Below are 22,248 nucleotides of genomic sequence, written 5' to 3'. Positions count from 1 at the left end.
GAGGAGTCAAATGGGCTTCTAGTCTGAGCAACTGGTGAAGAGTCGGTGTTTTTTAATGAACTTGGGAAGCACTGAAGAAGCGGGTTTGAGAAAAGTAAATGTATTTTGAATGTTCTACGCTGGATGTGCCTGTCAAATTTCCAGTGGACAAGTCCAATATGCCCCTTACTCCACTTCAAGAGAAAGGTCTGAGCTGGAGGTCAAAGTCACCAGCATATTACAACAGAAACTGAGCAGCCATAAGGGCAGATGAGATTAGCCAGGGATATGTGGTGTGGTGAAAAGAAAAAGGGATCTAAGTCAGAGCCACAGGGAACAGTTAAGAGGCAGGAGGAGGAAGAGGAACAGGAAAGAAAACTGAAGAATAACCCAAGAAGTACGTGCAAAAGTGGAATTCAAATAAAGATGAATATAAGGGAAGAGGGCATTTGAAAAGGAAGTATTTCTAACGTTAAAAAAACAGAAATATACTCAGTCAAGTCATTAGAAATGGTTCTTGGAGAGAGATGAGGATGAAAAAATGGAATGAGTAAGTATAGATATTTAGTTCAAAAAGCTTGGTTATGGGCTTCCCTGCTGGTGCAGTGGTTGAGAGTCCGCCTGCCGATGCAGGCGACACGGGTTCGTGTCCCGGTCCGGAAAGACCCCACATGCCGCGGAGCGGCTGGGCCTGTGAGCCATGGCCGCTGAGCCTGCGCGTCCGGAGCCTGTGCTCTGCAATGGGAGAGGCCACAACAGTGAGAGGCCCGCGTACCGAAAAAAAAAAAAAAAAGGCTTGGTTATAATATAAGTTCCAGCGACAGAGTAGGAAATGGAAGGAGGTGTGACATCAAGGAATACTTTTTGGTGGTTGTATTGTTTTTAAGCAATGTGAGAGATGGGGATGTTTAATTGCTGATGGGAATGAGCCAGTGGAAGAATTTGAAGACACAGTAGAGAAGGAAGTCACGGAAATCCTGCGAACGAGACCCAAAGCACAGATGGAGACAAGGCTCCAGATGGTCAGAGGCCATCCTTCCATTTTAACAAGAGGACGGTGCAGAGGGCAGAACACCAGCCCCACTGCCATTGATCTAGTTCCTCTCTGATGGCATCAGCAGATAATAAGAACTAACATTTATTGAGCACTTACTAGCTAACATATCTGACAAGCATTATTATATATGTGTGCATGTGTATGTATATATATAGTATGTGTGTGTATAATATCTATCTTTGTGTATAAATACATACACATATTTCTAATTTAATCATCACAAAACTCTGTGGGGAAGGTACTATTATTATTCTCATTTTATATATGAGAATACGAGGTAATTTGCCCAAGATCACACAGTTATAAATGGTGGAGCCAGGATGTAGTACAGGATTCTAGGATTTTATTGTATTCTTTATAAACCCAAAAGTTTCCCATGTGGATAACATATTCATTAACAGAACACCTTGGCCAGACAAGAGTTGACCTCTAATGATTCCGGTGGATGGAAGGAGGTAACTAGGCAACCCCCTCTTATAAATTCTCATGTTTAGATAAACATGGAAACAATTCCCAAGAAAGAGACATGAATCTTGATCACTGAGTTTATATGTTACAAATGTCTAAGACACCACAGTGTTCTTCCAAAGAGGACCAGCTTGCTTGGTGGGACGATGGAGAGCTCACCATGAAGGAAGGTGTCAGGCATACACAGTAACATACTCAAGGTCAGAGAGAAGGGCTGGCTCCTGATACATAATGGTGGTTGATTCTCAATTTTGTCCCCACCCAGCTCCTACGGCGGTATGGTATAAAGAGGCTATGTCTGTGAACTTAAAGAGACATGTCCCTAAATACTATAGGTTAAATAAGGCAACACAGGAAGAACATTTTCCTTGTAGTAGCAGAAGGACTGTAATTTTACCAGGATCAAGGCATGGCAGATTTCCCAGCTTAGGCACACCCAAGCCACAGCGGCAAAGAAGCTGGAAGCGCCCCTCGGTAGGTATGTTAAGATCTGGAGCGTGTAGTCCTCAGCTCAGCAAACTGAAGTGAACATTACAAGGTAACTACTACAGCACTTTGGGAGTCAGCTACCAGAACCTTCAACCTCTTTCCATCTGGACATACACAGAAGTAATGCTCTCTGAGTCTCTTAACAATAGTAACAAGATCTCTAATCCCGAAACCCATCAATGTTTCAACTTAAGCAGTATCAGAAACAATGGATTTTCATTTCAGCTAGAACCAAGAAAATTGCCAAAGAGACCAGGTCCCACACTCTCTGACACTATCAGGTCATGGGTTGTGGAATCTCGGTTTATCACCTCCCTTTGCACTGTTCGTTTCCTACTTCTCCTTCAGTCATGTTGCGAAAACCAGCACAATACTGAGCAATGTATGTCAGAGGCAGTGAGCATAAGTACCCCGTTCCTGACATTAATGGAAATGATGCTAATGTTTCACTATTAAGCATGATTTTCTCTGTAGGTTTCTGGTAGATAATCTTCATCAAGTTATCAAGTTTCTTTCAGATGCTATGTGGGAAAAGAAAAAGGTGTAAGAATTGATAATCAAAGCTCCCACCTTAAGAAACTTGAAAAAGAGAGGCAAATTAAACTCAAAGTAAGTAGATGAAAGGAAGTAATCAAGATAAAGCAGAATTCAGTGAAATACAAAACAAACAGTAGAGAAAATCAACAAAATCCAAGATTAGTTTTTTGAAAACTTAAATAAAATTGATAAACACATAGAAAGTCTGATTACAAATAAAGGAGGGAAAACACAAATCACCAACACCAGGAATGAAAGGGGGACACGATGCCAGACCCTCCAGATGTGCTAAGGATAACGTCGATATAGGAAGAGCAACTCACATCAGTAAGTTTGAAAACGCAGATCAGGGGTGGATGACCATTTCCTGTAAAGGGCCAGAGAGTAAATGTTTCGGGCTTTGAGGGGTACATGGTCTCTAGTGCAATGACACCACTTAGCCAGTGAAGCGTGAAAACTACCAAACACATAGGCACCGGGCCAGGTTTGGCCAGATGGCTGTAACTTGCCAAACCCAGACTTGGAAAAATTGGGTAAATACCTTGATAAACAGAAATTCCAAAAACTGACACAAGAAAAAAGGAAACCAAAAAAGCTACACAACAGCATGTACATAAAAGAAATCAATTTATAATTTATAAAGAAAGAAAACCTCAAGCCCAGATAGCACTGCCAGTGATTTCTATAACAAACTCTTTCACAAAATACATGAAAATGCAATACTTCCCAATTCCTTTTAAGGAGCATAATCCTCATCCCCAAACTGGCAAAGATATTATAATAAAAGAAAACTACAGATAAATGTCCCTTATGAATACAAATGCAGAATTTCTGGACAAATTAGCAAATAGAATCCAGCAAAAAATATATACATCTATAAATGGTAACACATCATAAATGCAAAGTGCCTTAGCATTCAAAAATTCACCTTAGTAACAGAATAAAAGAGAAAAACCACAAGAGTATCTCGGCAGACTTGAAAAAGTTCAACTCCTCTTCAAAATAAGAATTCTCAGTGTGTAGTAATAGAAGGTATTCCCCTCTATTTGAGAAAGGTCATCTACAAAAATCTAGAACTACTATCGTACTTAATGGTAAAACATTGTCCTTCCCTAAGACTGGGATTACTTCTATTTAACATTATATTCAAGGTCGTAGCCAATTCAATGACTCAAGAAAAGGAAATAAATGGCAAAAGAGAATGGAAGCTCAGAAGTAAAACTGTCATTATTTACAGATGGTATATTCATGTACATAGAAAGCCTGTGAAACTATACTTAAAAAAAAAAAACCCTACTACAACTAGCAAGCAAATGTGGCAAAGTCTCAAGACACAGGTAAATATTAAAACATCAATATATTTCTGTATACCAGCCACAAACATTAGAAAATTTTAAATTAATTAGCATATGTTTACAGCATCAAACCATATCAATTATCTAAAAATAAATCTAGCAAGAAATGTATAAGACCTCTGCATTGAAAACTACAGAAAACACTATTCAGAGAAATTAAAGAAACCATTGGAACAGGGCTCTATTTACGAGGTACCTATCTTTAAATTTAAACTTTCTTACCATTTCTATTATTTCTGTGGTTACTGGTCTACTCAAGTTTTCCACCTCATTTTGAATTAATCTTAGAAACAGTGTTCATAGAAAATTATCCATTTAATTTAGGTTTTCAACTTAAATATTTGTATAAAATCACATGTAGTGCTGTACAGTCTTCTAAAAAAAATCTCTTTCTCATACAAGAGATTTTTCTTTTCCCTATCCCTTTATTGTTTCTGCTGTCTCCTTTGAACTGCAAATCTTTGTCAGTGTTTGATCTGTTCAAAGAACCAACGCTTGAGTTAATGGATCAGACTGGACTCATGGCCTATATGGGTAACAAATCTCTCTTCCTGTTACCTCCACTTATTGCGGGGATCTTGAGTTACTTCAGGATCTGTTCTGCTTTTTCCTCTAGAACAGGAATTGGTAGACTACAGGTAATGAGCCAAATATGGCCCACCACCTGTTCTTATAAATAAAGTTTGATTGCAACTCAGCATGCCCATTCATTTAAAAATTGCCTATGGCTTCTTTCCTCCTCCAACAGCAGAGAGGAGTGGTTGTGAAAGAAATTACAAAGCCCATAAAGACTAAAATATTTACTATTCCATCCCACCCAGAAAAAGTTATCCAACCCAAGATCTACAGTCAAGACAGAGTCATGGCAGAAGTCCTCAATAAACGTCTCACTTTGTTTATGAAGTATTTCTCAGGCCTTTATCCTGGGGACAAACTCACTGATAATCTCTCGGGATGTACAGGAGGCAGGACTGGTTCCAACTGTCACCTCTTACATACGCATTACTTATCACTGACCATGGGCCATGAGCCCCACATGTTTTTTACCTTTACTGAATCTCAGTTTGTAATTTCTCTGGAGTTTCATTGGGATAAAATAGGCTTATCATGGCAATAGGTTCTTCTTTTTAATATGTTTGGACTGTGATTTTCTCGGCTCTTAGTCATCTATCAGTTTGATTCCATCTGTTATCAACTTCTAGGCATTCCTCAAATTATCCGGTCTAGTATTTCCAGGTACAATATGACTTTTTTCCCTATACCTTGTCATTCAATATAATTTTTGATGCGTTAAAGTAACCAGGTTGGGCCTAAGATGGAGTCGCTCACGTTACCCACATCGGCAAACCAAAACTTAACTGTTTCTATGTTGGGCTCTCCCAGAAAAAGCAGGCTTAGGTCAACCAAGCAGTGTTTGCCTGTTCAGCACACGTTACCTGACCTGGCTCCAAGGCTTCCCTTTGCTCCTTACAAGGAAAGTAACCCTGCTTTAATTAATCAGCAAATGCCCCCTTCCTTGTTCCTGCTTACTTTGGTCTATAAAAATCTCTCATCTTCTACAGCTCTTTGGAGCTCCTTTCCATCTGCAGACTGAATGCTGCCTGATTGATGAATCACTGAATAAAAGCCTACTAGGTCAGTAAATTGTCTGTGGAAAATTTTTCTGTTAACAGATGAGAGGGGCGGTAGAGAATATGTGTTCTACTCATCATCTTGTAGCTTCCTGCTGTTATGAAGCATGAGCCTATCAGGTCACAAATTTCTATAAAGACGAAAACAAACAAAAAACTCATTTCCAATATACACTGTGTAACTGCAGCCTTCACAGCCTTCCCTATTTGGGTCAAAGGGTCAGGGCGAGATAAGAACACTATCAACACGGTATGCAATTGTTTCTGAGAAATTTCTCAACAATTAAAAATGAGGCCCAAAACTGACCCTAAGCAGGAAAATGAGAGTCTCTTTCTTATACCTATAATATTTCTGAATATTTGTGGTCAGAAAGGATAAATAGTTAAATAAGAAAAGCTTTATATTGTTTATTGTGAGTCTTATTAAAAGTACCCTAGGCAATGTCCCAGCACACTTGTAATTAATATTTTGAATCCAAAATGCTTCCATCTCTTTTTCGCTGATTTGCACACAGCTCAATGATAAAGGAAGAATGGAAAAACTTTCTTATCAGATCCCAAGCCTAACCAAATACTTTTGCCAAGGAACGCTCAAATTTGAGAAATTATATTTTATTTGTTTTACCTTCAAAGACTCTGGCGAGGCAGGGATATACATTCAAAATGCAGTATTTTTGCCTTTAATCCCAACACTACCTAACATGCAATTACAATATGTCTGGTGGGAAATAAAGTTTAAAATAATTATCTTCGTTTACCTCACTACAATTTGGAACTGAGAACTAAGGAAAGAAATTACTTGTTCAGGTAGATTGTCAGTTACAGCCAACTCTGATTTCAGTTTTGAAATTGAGCTATTTTAAAGGACTGAAGTTCACCTTAAAAACTGCTCACAGTATTAGCAAGAGTAGTTTTAATTAAAAACAAACTCCAGCAGACTGTTACCACCATTTTTAAAGAGTGAAAACTAATGGGGTTTCAATTTAGATGCACACACTTCTCATGAACCAAGCTGCAGCTTTAACAATATTCAAATGTTAGCTGCTCTGGTGTGCGTATTAGTACCAGTGGCAACATTGAAATGCTGTATTGAAGGCATCTGTTGGCTGGTCTGTCAAACATTTCAATTCATGCTGGAAGTGTTTCATAATTAAGCCTGTAAATACTGTCTTCATAAACCACCCTCTTTGTCTACTTCTCATCTAACACGAAAAAGAAGCATTATTATAACTTGAACAAAATGGAAAACTTTAAAATTATTTTAAAGGAGAAAAAAGCTAAATTTTCTTAATTAGCTGAATAACCTAAGGCTACTGGAATATAAATAACTTTAGCTCTAAGAATAAAAAGGATCAACCCTTACATTTAGGTCTTTAATCCATTGTGATTTTATTTTTGTGTATGGTTTTAGGGAGTGTCCTAATTTCATTCTTTTACATGTAGCTGTCCAGTTTTCCCAGCAGCACTAATTGAAGAGGCTGTCTTTTCTCCATTGTATATTCTTGCCTCCTTTATCAAAAATAAGGTGACCATATGTGCGTGAGTTTATCTCTGGGCTTTCTAACCTGTGCCATGAGAACCGAGGGGCAGGACAGGAATAAAGATGCAGATGTAGAGAATGGACTTGAGGACACGGGGAGGGGGAAGGGTAAGCTGGGACAAAGTGAGAGAATGGCATGGACATATATGCCCTACCAAATGTAAAACAGACAGCTAGCGGGAAGCAGCCGCATAGCACAGGGAGATCAGCTCTGTGCTTTGTGACCACCTAGAGGGGTGGGATAGGGAGGGGGGGAGGGAGACGCAAGAGGGAGGAGATATGGGGATATATGTATACGCATAGCTGACTCGCTTTGTTATAAAGCAGAAACTAACACCCCATTGTAAAGCAATTATACTCCAATAAAGACGTTAAAAAAAAAAAAGAATCAACCCAATGTTGATGACAGGGGAGGCAACAGACAATTCTCATGCACTGATATTGGGAAGGTAAACTTGACATGATGTTTCAAAGGCTTAAGAAGGTATAGTCTCTGACCTAGCAATTCTACATCTGGAGGTTTATCCTGAAGAAATAAAATATGCAGTATGTTTACATGGATGTAAACACAAAGCTGTTTACTACAGTATTATTACTGAGAGCCAAAAATAAAAACCACCTAAATAGCAGTGATAATAACAACAGGCAGTCTTATAACATATTGGGTTAAACTGAATGGACAATTCCTTTATTAACACAGAGGATATTTGAGTAAAACGAAACACATCCACATGCAAAGTACATAGCCAAACATGAGAGAGGGGGAAACAGAGAGGCAGAAGGAAGAAAGGGAGAGGGTTGGGGGAGAGTGGGTGATAGTCCCTAATGCCAAGGATGTGAATCCAAGCTAAAGCAGTAGAATGAGGTTAACAGGCTAATGCCACGGCAGCCGAAAGGAGAATTTGAGTAGAGACCCACACATCGGAGACTGAAATTTAAATTGCCCACATGGCAACACAACATTTCTGTTCTCTGCCTCTTATACTCCCTGAGCAAGGCAGGGAGTTAGAACTGAGATGCTGACATAAAGCCAAGATCCTCAGAGTATTACACAGTCCAATAAAAGGTTCTAGAAAACTCTACCCCCCAGCTCAGAGAAGCAAGAGGAAAGCGTGAAACATCTTGGGGCTTTGGATAGGAAAAAAGTCGTCTAAAAGAAATCAAAATCTCAGGCCTAAGCCATGTGAAGCTATGGCATCCAAAATGACCTTGCCACTATGATCGGTAAATCCCAGACTGAGTAACTAACCACAAAATTAATCCCGAACTCACGAAACCTGCAGGCAAAAAGGAGAAAAACACGTAGGGACATCTGCTCAGTGTAGAACACACAGAATTCCTCCAGAAAAAAAAAAGCCAACCTGAAGATAACCTTTAAAAATAAACATACAAAAAATAAGTTCAAATTAAAAAAAACAGCCTCAAAGGAACAGAACCACCTAAATAAGACTATTAATGAGATAGAAGAATAAAAACCATAATGAAGACATGTCATTATAAAACTGATTTTTAAAGAACCAAAAAGAACTTTGGTAAATTGAGATAGAGTAACTGAAATTTAACTTATGAAATGGGTATGTATTAATAAAAGTGTTTAGGGGTAAAGATGACTGACATCTGCAACTTCCTTTGAAAGCGTAATTGGAGAGTCTTATATAGGAGGAAAAAAATATGTACAGTATCTAGGTGTGGGTGGTATACTAGATCCTTGGGAGATAATGGACAAAGATGGATGTTTTTTATTTGTTTGTTTTATTTATTTTTTATTGAAGTATGGCTGATTTAGTGTTGTGTTAATTTCTGCTGTACAGCAAAGTGACTCAGTTATATATATGTATGTATGTATATATATATACACACATTCTTTTTTATATTCTTTTCCATTATGGTTTATTTCAGGATATTTAATATAGTTCCCTGTGCTATACAGGAGGACCTTGTTGTTTAAGGATGGATGTGTTTTAAATCCATGTAGAAAACAAGAAGGACAACACCAAACTATAAAATGGAAAGCTAAACGAACGATTGCTAAAATCTTCCTAGCATCATACCTTGAACACAGAAGACACTCCATAAAACAAGAATGAATGAATGAAGCTTACCTCTTCAAGTCCCTTTAAATCTCAAAATCATAAATCTTATAAAATACCTGTTTTTTATGGAAATCCTTTAGGGCCGTTTCGTAGCCTTCCTCTAGCCTACTGAAGGCTATTCCTACATCTGTGGTCCACCAGATTTGTGAGCCAGTTAGTGCGACTTGAGCCGGGAAATCAAAAATCCACAGTTCCCTGGGTTTGTCCTCATAGGCTGCGATGGCTTCTGTGATAGAACGTCGCACTGTCTCTTTCATGGTCTGTTCCAGCTGCAGAAGCCACGTTTCCACCTTTTGAAGCAAATGGAAGTGTTGTAACACAGGCTTAACTATGGAAAAGGGATTATTCCATCCTCTCATGGCCTTGAAGGCTACGCAGTTATATGTATAACGAGCCAGTGAACTACTGATTAATGAAGTCCTTCCTACATGAACCTGGATTCTACCGGGATACTGCTCATCTTATTTCACCTACCAGCTGGCTGATAAAATTCCACATCCTAAACAGACAAGGTGTTCTCCATTATTCATTTTTCAGATTTGAAGACCTGATGGTTCTAGACCAAGATCCCCTCTGATAACACACAGTGTTTTGAGAAACCAAGCATCACAGCCAATATGCTGGAGTAAAATTCTAGAGGTTTGGAAATAATAGGAAATTGATTTTTAAACCAAAGTACAGTTGATTTACAATGTTGTGTTAGTTTTAGGTATACAGCAAAGGGATTCAGTTATATTCTTTTTCAGAATTTTTTCCATTATGGGTTATTACAAGATATTGAATATAGTTCCCTGTGCTATACAGTAGGTCCTTGTTATTTGTTTTATATATAGCAGTGTGTATCCATTACTCCCAAACTCCTAATTTATCCCTCTGCCCCCTTTCCCCTTTGGTAACCATAAATTTGCTTTCTATGTCTGTGAGTCTAGGAAACTGATTTTTTAAATGTTATCTTTTGATAATTTTTAAATCCACTAAAGATTCTACCCTCAAATCTACATAGTTCCTAGTCTTAAGCCAAAGTGTTTTCAGCAAGTATCTTAATTGTATTCCCTACTGGCTCTCATCCTCACACTTGTCATAAATTACACAGCAGGAGAGTATGAGAGGACAACTGCCGACTTGTGAAAATCTTTTTTAAAAAAATTCATTTGAAGTTTATTTTGCTCCCACAAATATATTTCAGCCAGTTTTCCATCCTATTCAAATATGCTTTGTTATATTTATCCATATATCTGTTTCTTTGGGATGATATTATATAACAAAAAGGATACCTATACCGTTTGCAAATAATTGATCATATCAATAAAAAAATAACTATAATAAATTAATTCCAAGGACTATATGAGATCCTGAAGATTATACAACTGATTTCTTTCCCCGCCTCTGTGAAGATGACACAGCATTCATTCCTACAATCTCTTTCTCTGGAGAACTGGGAAGGAGCGGTACGTGGTCAGTGAGCTGACAGCCTTCCCTATTGGAAGAAAAAGGGAAGAACCATCCCCAACATCCTAAAAGACTTCTCTCCCGGCTTCCTAGCTGGGCTTTGTTCAGATACCTGAGAGAGGGTGACCTAATCACTACTGCAGTCACTCCACACAACTCTTAATGTCACCAAGCAGCAAGCTCCTTTAGTAAATTAGGTATCACTTGAAAATATCCCAGATACCCTGGGATCCATGTCCTTAGTATGGCCACCTGTTCTCGAGGACTCTCCAGTCCATCTGGGAAGACCAAACACACATACAAGGTGACACATCAACCCGTGTTCACAGACTATGCCACCAACGGCAACTCAGCTCAATATAATTTGAGAACTAAGCCCTGATGAGATGCTTGCTTGATCTCCCACTTCTTGGTCTTTCATCAGCTTCTGTCCGACCCTCTATAACAAGAATTATCACTTCCCATTATCACTAATTATGTGAATATCCATTTATTCAATAAGCTTAAGAGGTCCCCCAGGACAGGTGCCATGTCTTATTCTTTTCTGGATCTCCAAAAGCCAAACCCAGCAGCTGGTACATAGTAGGTATTCAATAAACACCTGTCGAATAAAACGCAAAGAGCCGAAACTGGGGAGGAAACAATCATAAAAGTGTGGGGGGAAGGTGGGGGGAAGACCTAAAGTAAAAGCATCTTTTTATAAAACAGGCAATTAGAGGGTAAATGTGCTACATGCCCAAAAGTCTCTAGCATAAGTTGCTTATATAAAATAAGTTAGAGCACTGTGAAAACTTTCAGTACCAAGGGTTCCTGCTAGTGACACCCACATCTATGGTTGGACTGTCCTCCTGGGCACTATGCCAGTCAGCTAGCAGTCTGCCGGGGGGAGGCAGACAGCAACACACTTTTGTCAAGATAGTTTATGGTGATTTTTTCTAATCATTGTAATAATATCCTAAAGAGCCCCAGAGATCACAAATATACTTTAATCAAAGTATTCCACCATCTGCTTCCCCTGCAATTGGCAGGATTTTTCTGGTACAATATTAAAAAGCAACAGAGAGGAATAAAGGAAACCCTTGTAAAAAAAAAAAAAGGTTGCCATAACATTTCTGCAAGGGACCCTTTAAGGAACCCCCTGCCTCAACCTAAACTGTTCTGCAATAGAGGCTACTGTCTCAGTTACCCTGTGGATTAACTCAACCTATATAAGCATCGTCGTAAAAAGATGCAACTCCTCTAAATCATCTGAAAACACCAAGAGCTGCTTCGTAAATGGTTAAGAGCCATTCTTACAGATAACTTAAGAATGTGTTTGAGGTGTTTGGCTGTAAGAGAAGAGAGGATGTTAACTGTCTGTGCACATGGTAATTAGTGTACATGACACTAGCTTAGTGGACTCAATCAACTTTATTTACGAGCAGCCATTTACAACACCCACGTCAGAATCCTGAACCACAGCCTCTTTAAAACGTGCTTCATTGCAAGGTGCTGCTTCGCCCTAACCCTTCCCTGTACTCTGAGCAGGGGTGAAAACAGTGTGCTCTGTAGGAGACTCAGTCACTGGGTGGCATTTGCTACTAATTCTGGAGTTTACTCGTTCAGTCTGTGACAGTCCCTCCCGTCTGGCGCAACTGTGAGCAAGTGTGAGCTCCTGCAGGGTGCTGAAGCCTGATGGTCAGAGTGGGAAGCACGGCAGAGGAGCCCTGTCACACCGGACACAGGTAAGCGGGAATCTCTGAGCACAGAACTAACCAGAGCCTCATTTGACATGAGTTGATTTTTTCTCGGTCAACTTTTAAAAATTATCCCCCCAATACTTCTCTGGCATAGAGAACCTCATAAGCAAATCTTACATGGCCTATGCATTCACACTCAGCTGGGAATGGGACGTATTCCTTTTCTTTGCTGTACATTCCAACGGCCCTGTGCGCAGAAACATCCTGATCGCCTTTAAACTGCAGATCTACGATGCTGTCAAAGAGTTTGGAAAGGTGGTGTGTAACCTGAGACAAGATAAGAAGAAGAGATAAGAGCATTTCTTACTGCATGTATATTCTGGTAATCTACAGATGTGGCTAAATGAATTCACAAAACTGTCTTTATATCGTTACAGAGATGCCTCAAAATGTTTTTCTTCCAAATAAAAATCACTTCTTCAATTCCAGAGTTTGAAATGACCCAGATGGAGAAGTGGCCAGGCACTCTGATCACATCAACAGGTGTTGGGAGGTGAATACTTACCCTGCTAGGTTATCTATTTTCTCCTTAAAGGCTGGAGACTTACCAACTTCTCTATCTGTACCATATTCCTGTAGCAATCATGCTGCTGGGAATTTTGTGGTCAGGTTATTAAAATTCAGACATGGTATTTTACTTACACCATAAAAGACCTTATATTGTTTAAAAAAAAAAGCTGTGTTGAAATATGTGAAACAAAAATGTAAATTAGATAGTCTTATTCTTGGGTCAGGTCCTATGTTATTGTACACTTGCTTTGCTATTTACATGAGCCCCAGAGCGTATCTGTTACATCAGAAAGGTGAATGGGGTTCCCCCATTTTCATTGACAAAGAAATTGAAGGCAAAGTATTAGGTGACTTCATCAAAGTTGACACTGCTAAGAATAAGTGGCCGTTAGATCTTAAACCTCCAAGTCCAAGCCACATCTACAAAGTTCAAACTCTTTGAGCATCATAACCTTTTACATCCTAAGTTGTGGGATCTCCAAAAGAACCCCCAGTAAATAGCATACTGAACCCTGTGCAGGTTCTGGACTCCTTGAAAAATAAAACCAAGTTAAAAAGACAAAGAGCAGCACTTGTTCCGCTAGAGGCCAGTTCAGAGATGAAAGCCCAACTGGCCTCCAAACAGAACACAAGAATCAATAAGACATCCATCTGGTCATATCAGCACAGACTGGGACCGGCCTCTCCACCCAGCAGAACTGGCAAGGAGGAAAGGAGAGGAAGACGCGTGTTCTGCAGGCTACCAGTAAGGGAAGCCGCTCTACCTCCCCCTGGGGTGGACTGAATAGAGGGCAGAGTGAACCACAGGAACTATCAGGAAAGGGAACAAGCTCTCCCTCCTTACACTTGGCAAAATTACTGTAAAACCTGAGAAGTGGGAAACAGTTTGGCGATTCCTCAAAAAGTTAACTAACTATAAACTTGTCATAGGACCCAGTAATTCCACTCCTAGATATATACCCCAAATTACTGAAAACGTACTCAAATACTTGTACAAAAGTTCAGAGCAGTATTATTCACAGCAGCCAAAAGGTGGAACCAACCCAAATGTCCACTGATGGATGAATGGACACATTGTGCACTGTGGCATATCCATACAATGGAATACTGTTCAACCATCAAAAGGAAGTAAGTACTGGTACACTCTACAACATGGATGAACCCTGAAAACATCATGCTACGTGAAAGAAGTCAGTCACAAAAGATCATATAGTGTATGATTCCATGTACATGAAATGGCCAGAATAGGTAAATCCACAGAAACAGAAAGCAGACTGATGGCTACTAGGAGACAGGGGGACGAGGGAATGCACGATGACTTCGTAATGGGCACGAGGTTTTTACTGTGGGGTGATGAAAATATTTAGCAACTAGACAGAAGTGATGGATGTACAACATTGTGAACAGACAAAACGCCAATGAATCATACACTTTAAAATGGCTAATTCTGTGTTACCTGAATGTCACCTCAGTAAAAAAAAAAAAAATAATAAAAGGTGCTGACATTTCCCAGCACATAGCATTAAAGCCATCTCTGCAATGAGTTTTTCTTGAAACACAGTTTAAATGGCCTTGATAACTATACCAATAGCAGCTTCTACAAACAACAGCAACCCGCCTAAATTTCCCATGTGAAAAGACCAGTACCAATATTGGTAAGGAACTCCTTAAGGGTGATTTAATCTTTGAAGCTTTTAGCCTTAACATTTTTGCTGTATTCACAGTTTTAGTACTGAAGAAAAGCACAGCAAGGAATCTTCCGAGTTTAAAATAGATGAGTTTTTGAGTGTCTCACTTTCAGTGTAGGCAGAGCGGTAGCTGATGATCACTGCTTGGGTTACCACAGTCTCCCCCATCCCTGTACATAACCCACAGGACATTATACACAGAAAGTATCTCCAATCCTCTAACAACTCGCTATCACAGCTGAAGTGGCCAGGAAGTGCACAGATGTTTAATGGCTTCTACTGTGTAATGGGCCTAGTCAGGTACAAATAATAGTCAGGTACAAAGCTGCGGGATAAATGAGACCTCGACCGTCAGACATCCTCACACATCATTGCTTTGGTGAGGAAAGCATTTCAAAAGAACTCTAGTCTCTAGTCACTCAGTGGGTGACCAGGAAACACAAACCCCACGGCTTGAGGTTCTCCCATGACTTATGCCTGGCGTGTTGGAAGTTGGATATTTTCCTATTCTGCCTTCCATTTAGAGCTTCTGAGAGAACAGGACCATTTTTTTAAACTAACAAGGATGCTGTTGACCTCAGATCTGTTCCATTTCTAATGATATCCCTTTGTACCTGTTAACACAAAATTAAAATTCCTTTTTCCTAGTTTGTCTTTGGAAAGACTTATTTTACAGTTTAAAAAATACATAAAAACTAATGCCTCAGAGGCCCCCTCTTTGCACCACACTAAAGAAACAGAATGGATTTGAACACTTCAAATCATGAAATTCAATAATTTTGTTGTATCTTGAGTAGGTTTCTAAAAGGTTAGCAACAAAAGTTGAAATGCTGTTCCACTGGTTTACAGTAAATCAGGTGCATCCACCGACTGGTGCGTAGCCAGACAGGCAGCCCCTGCTTTGTACAGTAGGGCGCGATCGTAAAAACCACCATGCAACCTCCACGATCAATGGGCAAACTTACGATTATGCTTTGGCCGCTAAAAATTTTCGTTAAAACATTAAAATCCCTCTCACTCTTGGTTATAAAAGTACAGAGAAATAAAAAGTGTAAACTATACTTAGTACACTAACTTAAAATACTAAAAGAAAATTAAAAATTAAGTGTTTTACTCCTTTATAGGAAACTTATCAAGAGTAGTTCGAACAGTGCTTGCCTCCTTCTTCTCATCTTGTAACTTAAAATACTGAGTGAGCACCTTCCCTATGCTTTGTGTAGTCGCCATATTCCTTTGGAAGTTCGGATTGGCTGCCAACCTTTCATCCTTTGAGGTCTCCATGTCCTGATATTTCTGAGAGTTTCTTTAATGTCAAGTTTTTTTTTTTCCTGGTATCACTTCCTCTAGGACATCTTCATCCTTTTTGTCACAACCAGTGTTTACATTTATATCAATGAGTTCATTTTCACTATAATCCTCTGGCTGCATATCTAGAACCTCTCAAATGGTGTAGTGTCATTTCCACAGTCACCTTTCTCTTCCATAGCTACACCTATGATTCAAATTTCATGTCTAGCGTTATCAATTTTCACTACTTTGCTATACTATCAACTTCATTACTAATTCCCTCTTTTGAAGGTTTATTTTTGTAAACCGTCACGTGGGTTCTTCACTGGGGACAAGGTGGTAACACACTACGTTCTTTGCTGATTACGTCAGAATCAAACAACAAATGTGTGACAGCTGACCACAGACAGACTTTGAAAGGTGTGACGTAACTGGTCACGAGTCAAGATGTACATCTGTTACTGACATGGTGATTTTTGTGGACTGAGGAGGCAGCAATGAAGTTTGTGCCTCTCGAGATCACTCACAGTTAACACACCGTAGTATGTGAAATTTGAACCATGTTATTGGGGGAACAGAGTTAAACTGATCCTTGGTAACTGAAATTCGTATTTTTCAGGTCTGTGCACAGGGAGAGCTGCCTTTTTAAGAGCTGACATTTATCTACCTGTAAATAAAGTCAAAAATATTTACTCATCTAGGTAATTTTATAATTTAAAATGCAAACTGATACAGCAATCAGATCAGCAGTCTACCCTACGTTCACCTAGAAAAGAAAGGGAAGAAAAACGAAATCATACAGCTTCTACATATGCTTTTATGTATATCTCAGATGTATTGCTATGTCCTAGTTTCCCTGTATGGCTACTATACATTCACAAAGCTTACCCCTTGCTTTTTGCCTATATCTCATTTCATATTTGCCCCATCTATGAAAGATGCTGCTGCTGATTAACTGAGATAAAATAGACACAAAGTCCTGATATTACTCCTGGCATGATGAACACCTCAGGATTCATTCACACGTAGTCATTAGCTCATTTATACATAATGATGGTAATACTCATGATAGTATTTGTGAGAAGATAAGTAATGTCTAAAATGTAGGCAGTCCTGTCTATTGTGAATATTATCCTCTAGAACAAGAGAAAAATGAGTCCTTTATTTTTACATGTAAAAAAATTTAAGTCTGTCATAATGTTGAACAGTTTATTGTTGTGTTTTATATTTTTAATAATACTCAATATAGGTGACAGTATAGGGAAATGGACACGCAACACTGTTGAAAGTCTAAATATGCAAAAACTTTCTAGAAGTTGGTTAAATCAGTTATAGCACTTTCAAATAATGAAAACTTTTTTCGACATTAAACATCATATTGTAGAAGAATATTTCAATTTTGATTAAGTATATATGTTCTTACCTACACAAACACAGACATATAAAGAAAAACTACAACCACTCAAAACTAGCATCTAGGAGTATGTTATTCTTACCTTTAGTATTTTTATATTTTTCAAATTTTCAATAGTGAACATGCAATTATATAATTCAGAAAGACTAAATTTGTTATAAATTTTGTAAACCATTATAGCCAATCCTAGGTATTGGGTATTGCTTGGTTTGCTTTTACCAAAAATAAAATCATAGTACACATATTTTGCAATTTGATTTTTCACTAATTAATATAACTTGGACATACCTATATTATCGGTGCTGATTCTGTATTTCTTCCTTAACATTTTTAGCATGTGTATGTAAATATATATAGATATGCTGACAATACAAACTCTTGAGTTTTTAAATAACCTTTTGAAAATTTAAATGGAGAAAAGTGAAAAAAATCACGTGTGTAGAGCTTAATAAATTTTAGCAAAGTGAACACAACTCTTGTAACCACTGAGACAATTAAGAAACTGAATACACCTGAACCCCCCCAAAAATCCTCATGGCCCATGTCAGTCACTAGTCCCTCCTCTCAAAAATGGACATTACCTACTAAAGCCCATATATGACAAACCCAGAGCTAACATCACTCTCAATGGTGAAAAGGTGAAAGCATTCCCTCTAAGATCAGGAACAAGACAAGGATGTCCACTGTTGCCACTTTTATTCAACACAGTTTTGGAAGTCTTAGCCAGGGAAATCAGAGAAGAAAAAGAAATAAAAGGAATCCAAATTGGAAAAGAAGTAAAACTGTAAGATGATATGATACTATACACAGAAAATCCTAAAGATGCTACCAGAAAACTACTAGAGCTCATCAATGAATTCAACAAAGTTGCAGGATACAAAATCAATGGAATTTCCTGGCGGTCCAATGGTTAGGACTCTGTGCTTTCACTGCCAAGAATGCAGGTTCAATACCTGGTTGGGGAACTGGGATCTTGCAAGCTGTGTGGCACGGCCAAAAAAAAACCCAACAACAACAAAATTGATACAAAGCAAGCTCTTGTATTCTTATACACTAACAATGAAATATCAGAAACATAAATTAAGGAAACAATCCCATTTACCGTCACATCAAAAAGAATAAAATACCTATGAATAAACCTACCTAAGGAGGCAAAAAACTTGTACTACGAAACCTATAAGACACAAATGAAAGAAATCAAAGATGACACAAACAGATGCAAAGTGATACCACGCTCTTGAATTGGAAGAATCAACATTGTGAAAATGACCATACTACCCAAGGCAATCAACAGATTCAGTGCAATCGCCATCAAATTACCAATGGCGGGCTTCCCTGGTGGCGCAGTGGTCAAGAATCTGCCTGCCAATGCAGGGGACATGGGTTCAAGCCCTGGTCTGGGAAGATCCCACAAGCCGCGAAGCAACTGGGCCCGTGAGCCACAATTACTGAGCCTGCACGTCTGGAGCCTGTGCTCCGCGACAAGAGAGGCCGCAATAGTGAGAGGCCCACGCACCACAATGAAGAGTGGCCTCCACTTGCCACAACTAGAGAAAGCCCTGGCACAGAAACGAAGACCCAACACAGCCATAAATTAATTAATTAATTTAAAAAAATTACCAATGGCATTTTTCACAGAACTAGAACAAAAAGTTTCACAATTTGTATGGAAACATGAAAGACCCCGAATAGCCAAGGCAATCCTGAGAAAGAAAAATGGAGCTGGAGGAATCAGGCTCCCTGACTTCACACTATACTACAAAGCTACAGTAATCAAAACAGTATGGTATTGGCACAGAAACAGAAATAGAGATCAATGGAACAGGAAAGAAAGCCCAGAAATAAACCCACACACATATGGTCAATTAATCTATGACAAAGGAGACAAGAATATACAATGGAGAAAAGACAGTCTCTTCAATAAGCGGTGTTGGGAAAACTGGACAGCTACATGTAAAAGAATGAAATTAGAACATTCTCTAACACCACACACAAAACTAAACTCAAAATTGATCAAAGACCTAAATGTAAGGCTGGACACTATAAAACTCTGAGAAGAAAAGGTAGGCAGAACACTCTCTGACATAAATCGCAGCAATATCTTTTTGGATCCACCTCCTAGAGTAATGAAAATAAAAACAAAAATAAATGAATGGGATCTAATTAAACCTAAAGACTTGTGCACAGCAAAGGAAACCATAAACAAAACAAAAGGCCAACCCACAGAATGGGAGAAAATATTTGCAAACGAAGTGACTGACAAGGGGTTAATCTCCAAAACATATAAACAGCTCATGCAGCTCTATGTCAAAAAAAACCAAACAACCCAATCAAAAAATGGGTGTACGACCTAAATAGACATTACTCCAAAGAAGACATACCAAGAGGCATATGAAAAACTGCTCAACTTCACTAATTATTAGAGAAATGCAAATCAAAACTACAGTGAGGTAGCACCTCATACTGGTTAGAATGGGCATCATCAAAAAGTCTACAAACAAGAAATGCTGGAGAGGGTGTGGAGAAAAGGGAACCCTCCTACACTGTTGGTAGGAATGTAAATTGGTACAACCACTATGGAGAACAGTATGGCAGTACCTTAAAAAACAAAAAAATAGAAATACCATATGATCCAGCAATCCCACTCCTGGGCACATACCTGAAGAAAACCATAATTCGAAAAATACACGCACCCCATTGTTCATTGAAGCTCTATTTACAACAGCCAAGACATGGAAGCAACCTAAATGTCCATCGACAGAGGAATGGATAAAGAATATGTGGTACAGATGTACAATGGAATAGTACTCAGCCATATAAAAAGAACCAAACTAATGTCATGTGCAGCAACACAGATGGACTTAGAGATTATCATACTAACTGAAGTAAATCAGACAGAGAAAGACAAATATCATATGATATCACTCATATGTGGAATCTAAATTTTTTCTTTTTAAAAAAGTTTTATTGAAGTATAGTTGGTTTACAATGTTGTGTTACTTTCTGCTGTACAGCACTGTGAATCAGTTATATAAATACATATGTCCACTCTTTTTTAGACACCTTTTCCATGTAGGTCATTACAGAGTATTCAGTAGTTCCCTGTACTATACAGTAGGTCCTTATTAGTTATCTATTTTATATATAGTAGTATGTATATGTGTATCCCAATCTCACAATTTATCCCTCCTCCCTTTTCCTCCCTGGTAACCATAAAATTGTTTTCTACATCTGTAAGTGCAATCTAATTTTTAAAAAATGATAAAAACGAACTTAATTACAAAACAGAAACAGATGCACAGGTATTGAAATCATACCTATGGTTACCAAAGGGGAAACACTGTGGGGGAGGAATAAATCAGGAACTTGGGAGTAACATACAGACACTACTATATATAAAACAGGTAACCAACAAGAACCCACTGTATAGCACAGGGAAGTCTACTCAATATTCTGTAATAATCTATATGGGAAAAAACCTGAAAAGGAATGAATATATGTATAACTGCATCACTTTGCTGTACAGCTGAAACTAACGCATTATAAATCAACTATACTCTAATAAATTTTTTTTTAAAAATGGATATTACCTTTACATAAGGGGAGTCATACAATATGTATTCTTGCGTCTGCCTTCTATCATTCAACATCATGTTAGTGAGGTTTATTCATGTTATTATGTATAGCACTAGTTTTCTTCTTCATTGCTATGTGGTACTCTGTTATATGAATATTACACGATGTATTTATGCATTCAACTGTTCAGAGACATTTGGATTATTTCCAGTTTGGGGGTGTTATGGATAATGTAGCTATGAAAATTCTTGTCACATACTTTGGTTCACCTATGTATTCATTTCTGCTGAGTATACACTAAGAAGAGGAACTGCTGGATAATAATGTATTATTATATTCAAATTTAGAAGATATTGTCAAACAGGTTTCCTGAGTGGTTGTACCAATCTACAATCACACTGGCTAGATAGGAACATTCCCATTGCTCCACATCCTTACCATTATTTAGTACTGTGAGTCTTTTTTTTTTTGTGGTACGCAGGCCTCTCACCGTTGTGGCCTCTCCTGTTGCGGAGCACAGGCTCCGGACGCACAGGCTCAGTGGCCATGGCTCATTGGGCTAGCTGCTCCGCGGCATGTGGGATCTTCCCGGACGGGGGCACGAACTCGTGTCCCCTGCATCGGAAGGCAGACTCTCGACCACTGCGCCACCAGGGAAGCCCAGTACTATGAGTCTTTTTAACCTTAGGCTTTTGGTAGGTTTGATCTTGATAGCTCATCATGTGAATGTATGTGTTTTTCTAATGAAAAATCATGTCAGAGTTTGACAAAATATCTGTACAAATTGAAAAAAGAGGGGGAAATGAACACATTGCTAGGCAGAGTATTTCAGCCTAGCGAAGATTCAGAAACACACCAACTCATGATATTTTCACCAGTTCTTTCACACTCACGAATGTCAAAACAATGCATAGCTAATATGAAGGTACCTTCAGGAAGAAGAAAAACAAAACAAAAATAAAAAGAAAGAAAATAAAGAAAACTAGCTTCAGGGATTAGTACTTGACATTTATCATTTTGGGGTTTTTTTTGAATTTCAGGTAAAATCTTTTATAGTACATCAGTAGCACATAAAGTCCTTGATATTGACTGTACATTCTGTACTTAGACATGTCTATGTGAATATCTAACGTGCATCAATTAGTTTTTGCAGTGTAACAAACTACCTCAAAATTTAGTGGCTTAAAAAAGCAACAATTTCAGAGTTCACATTCTGTGTCGGGGCTTTTGGGTTCTTTCAGTTGGTCCCAGCTGGGCACCCTCACACCTCTGCAGTCTACTGGTGATCGATGGCTTCTCACATGTGTGTGATGGTTGTCCAGCTGGTGGCTTGGGTATGGGCATGTGCTTCTCCTCAACCAGCAGGCTAGCCTTGGCTTATTCATGAGGAGGTGGCCATAGGTTTCCAAAGAGCAAGAAGAGGGCAAGCGTAGCGT

The 22,248-nt window shown here is 38.7% G+C and overlaps 1 protein-coding gene across 1 annotated transcript in view; it reads right to left on the bottom strand.

Annotated features, from left to right (window-relative positions):
• DNAH11 (dynein axonemal heavy chain 11) overlaps window positions 1-22,248 on the bottom strand; it is a 307,654-nt gene that overhangs the window by 193,876 nt on the left and 91,530 nt on the right. Inside the window, 2 exon segments of the mRNA XM_024738428.1 lie at window positions 9,206-9,439; window positions 12,455-12,604. Of these exon segments, the coding sequence (XP_024594196.1) occupies window positions 9,206-9,439; window positions 12,455-12,604 (384 nt within the window).

The sequence above is a fragment of the Neophocaena asiaeorientalis genome, unplaced genomic scaffold (assembly GCF_003031525.2).
Source record: "Neophocaena asiaeorientalis asiaeorientalis breed wild unplaced genomic scaffold, Neophocaena_asiaeorientalis_V1.1 scaffold89, whole genome shotgun sequence".
NCBI classification, from domain to species: Eukaryota; Metazoa; Chordata; class Mammalia; order Artiodactyla; family Phocoenidae; genus Neophocaena; species Neophocaena asiaeorientalis.
Note: the sequence above shows the minus strand (reverse complement) of the source record. Positions and strands in the feature narration are given on the sequence as shown.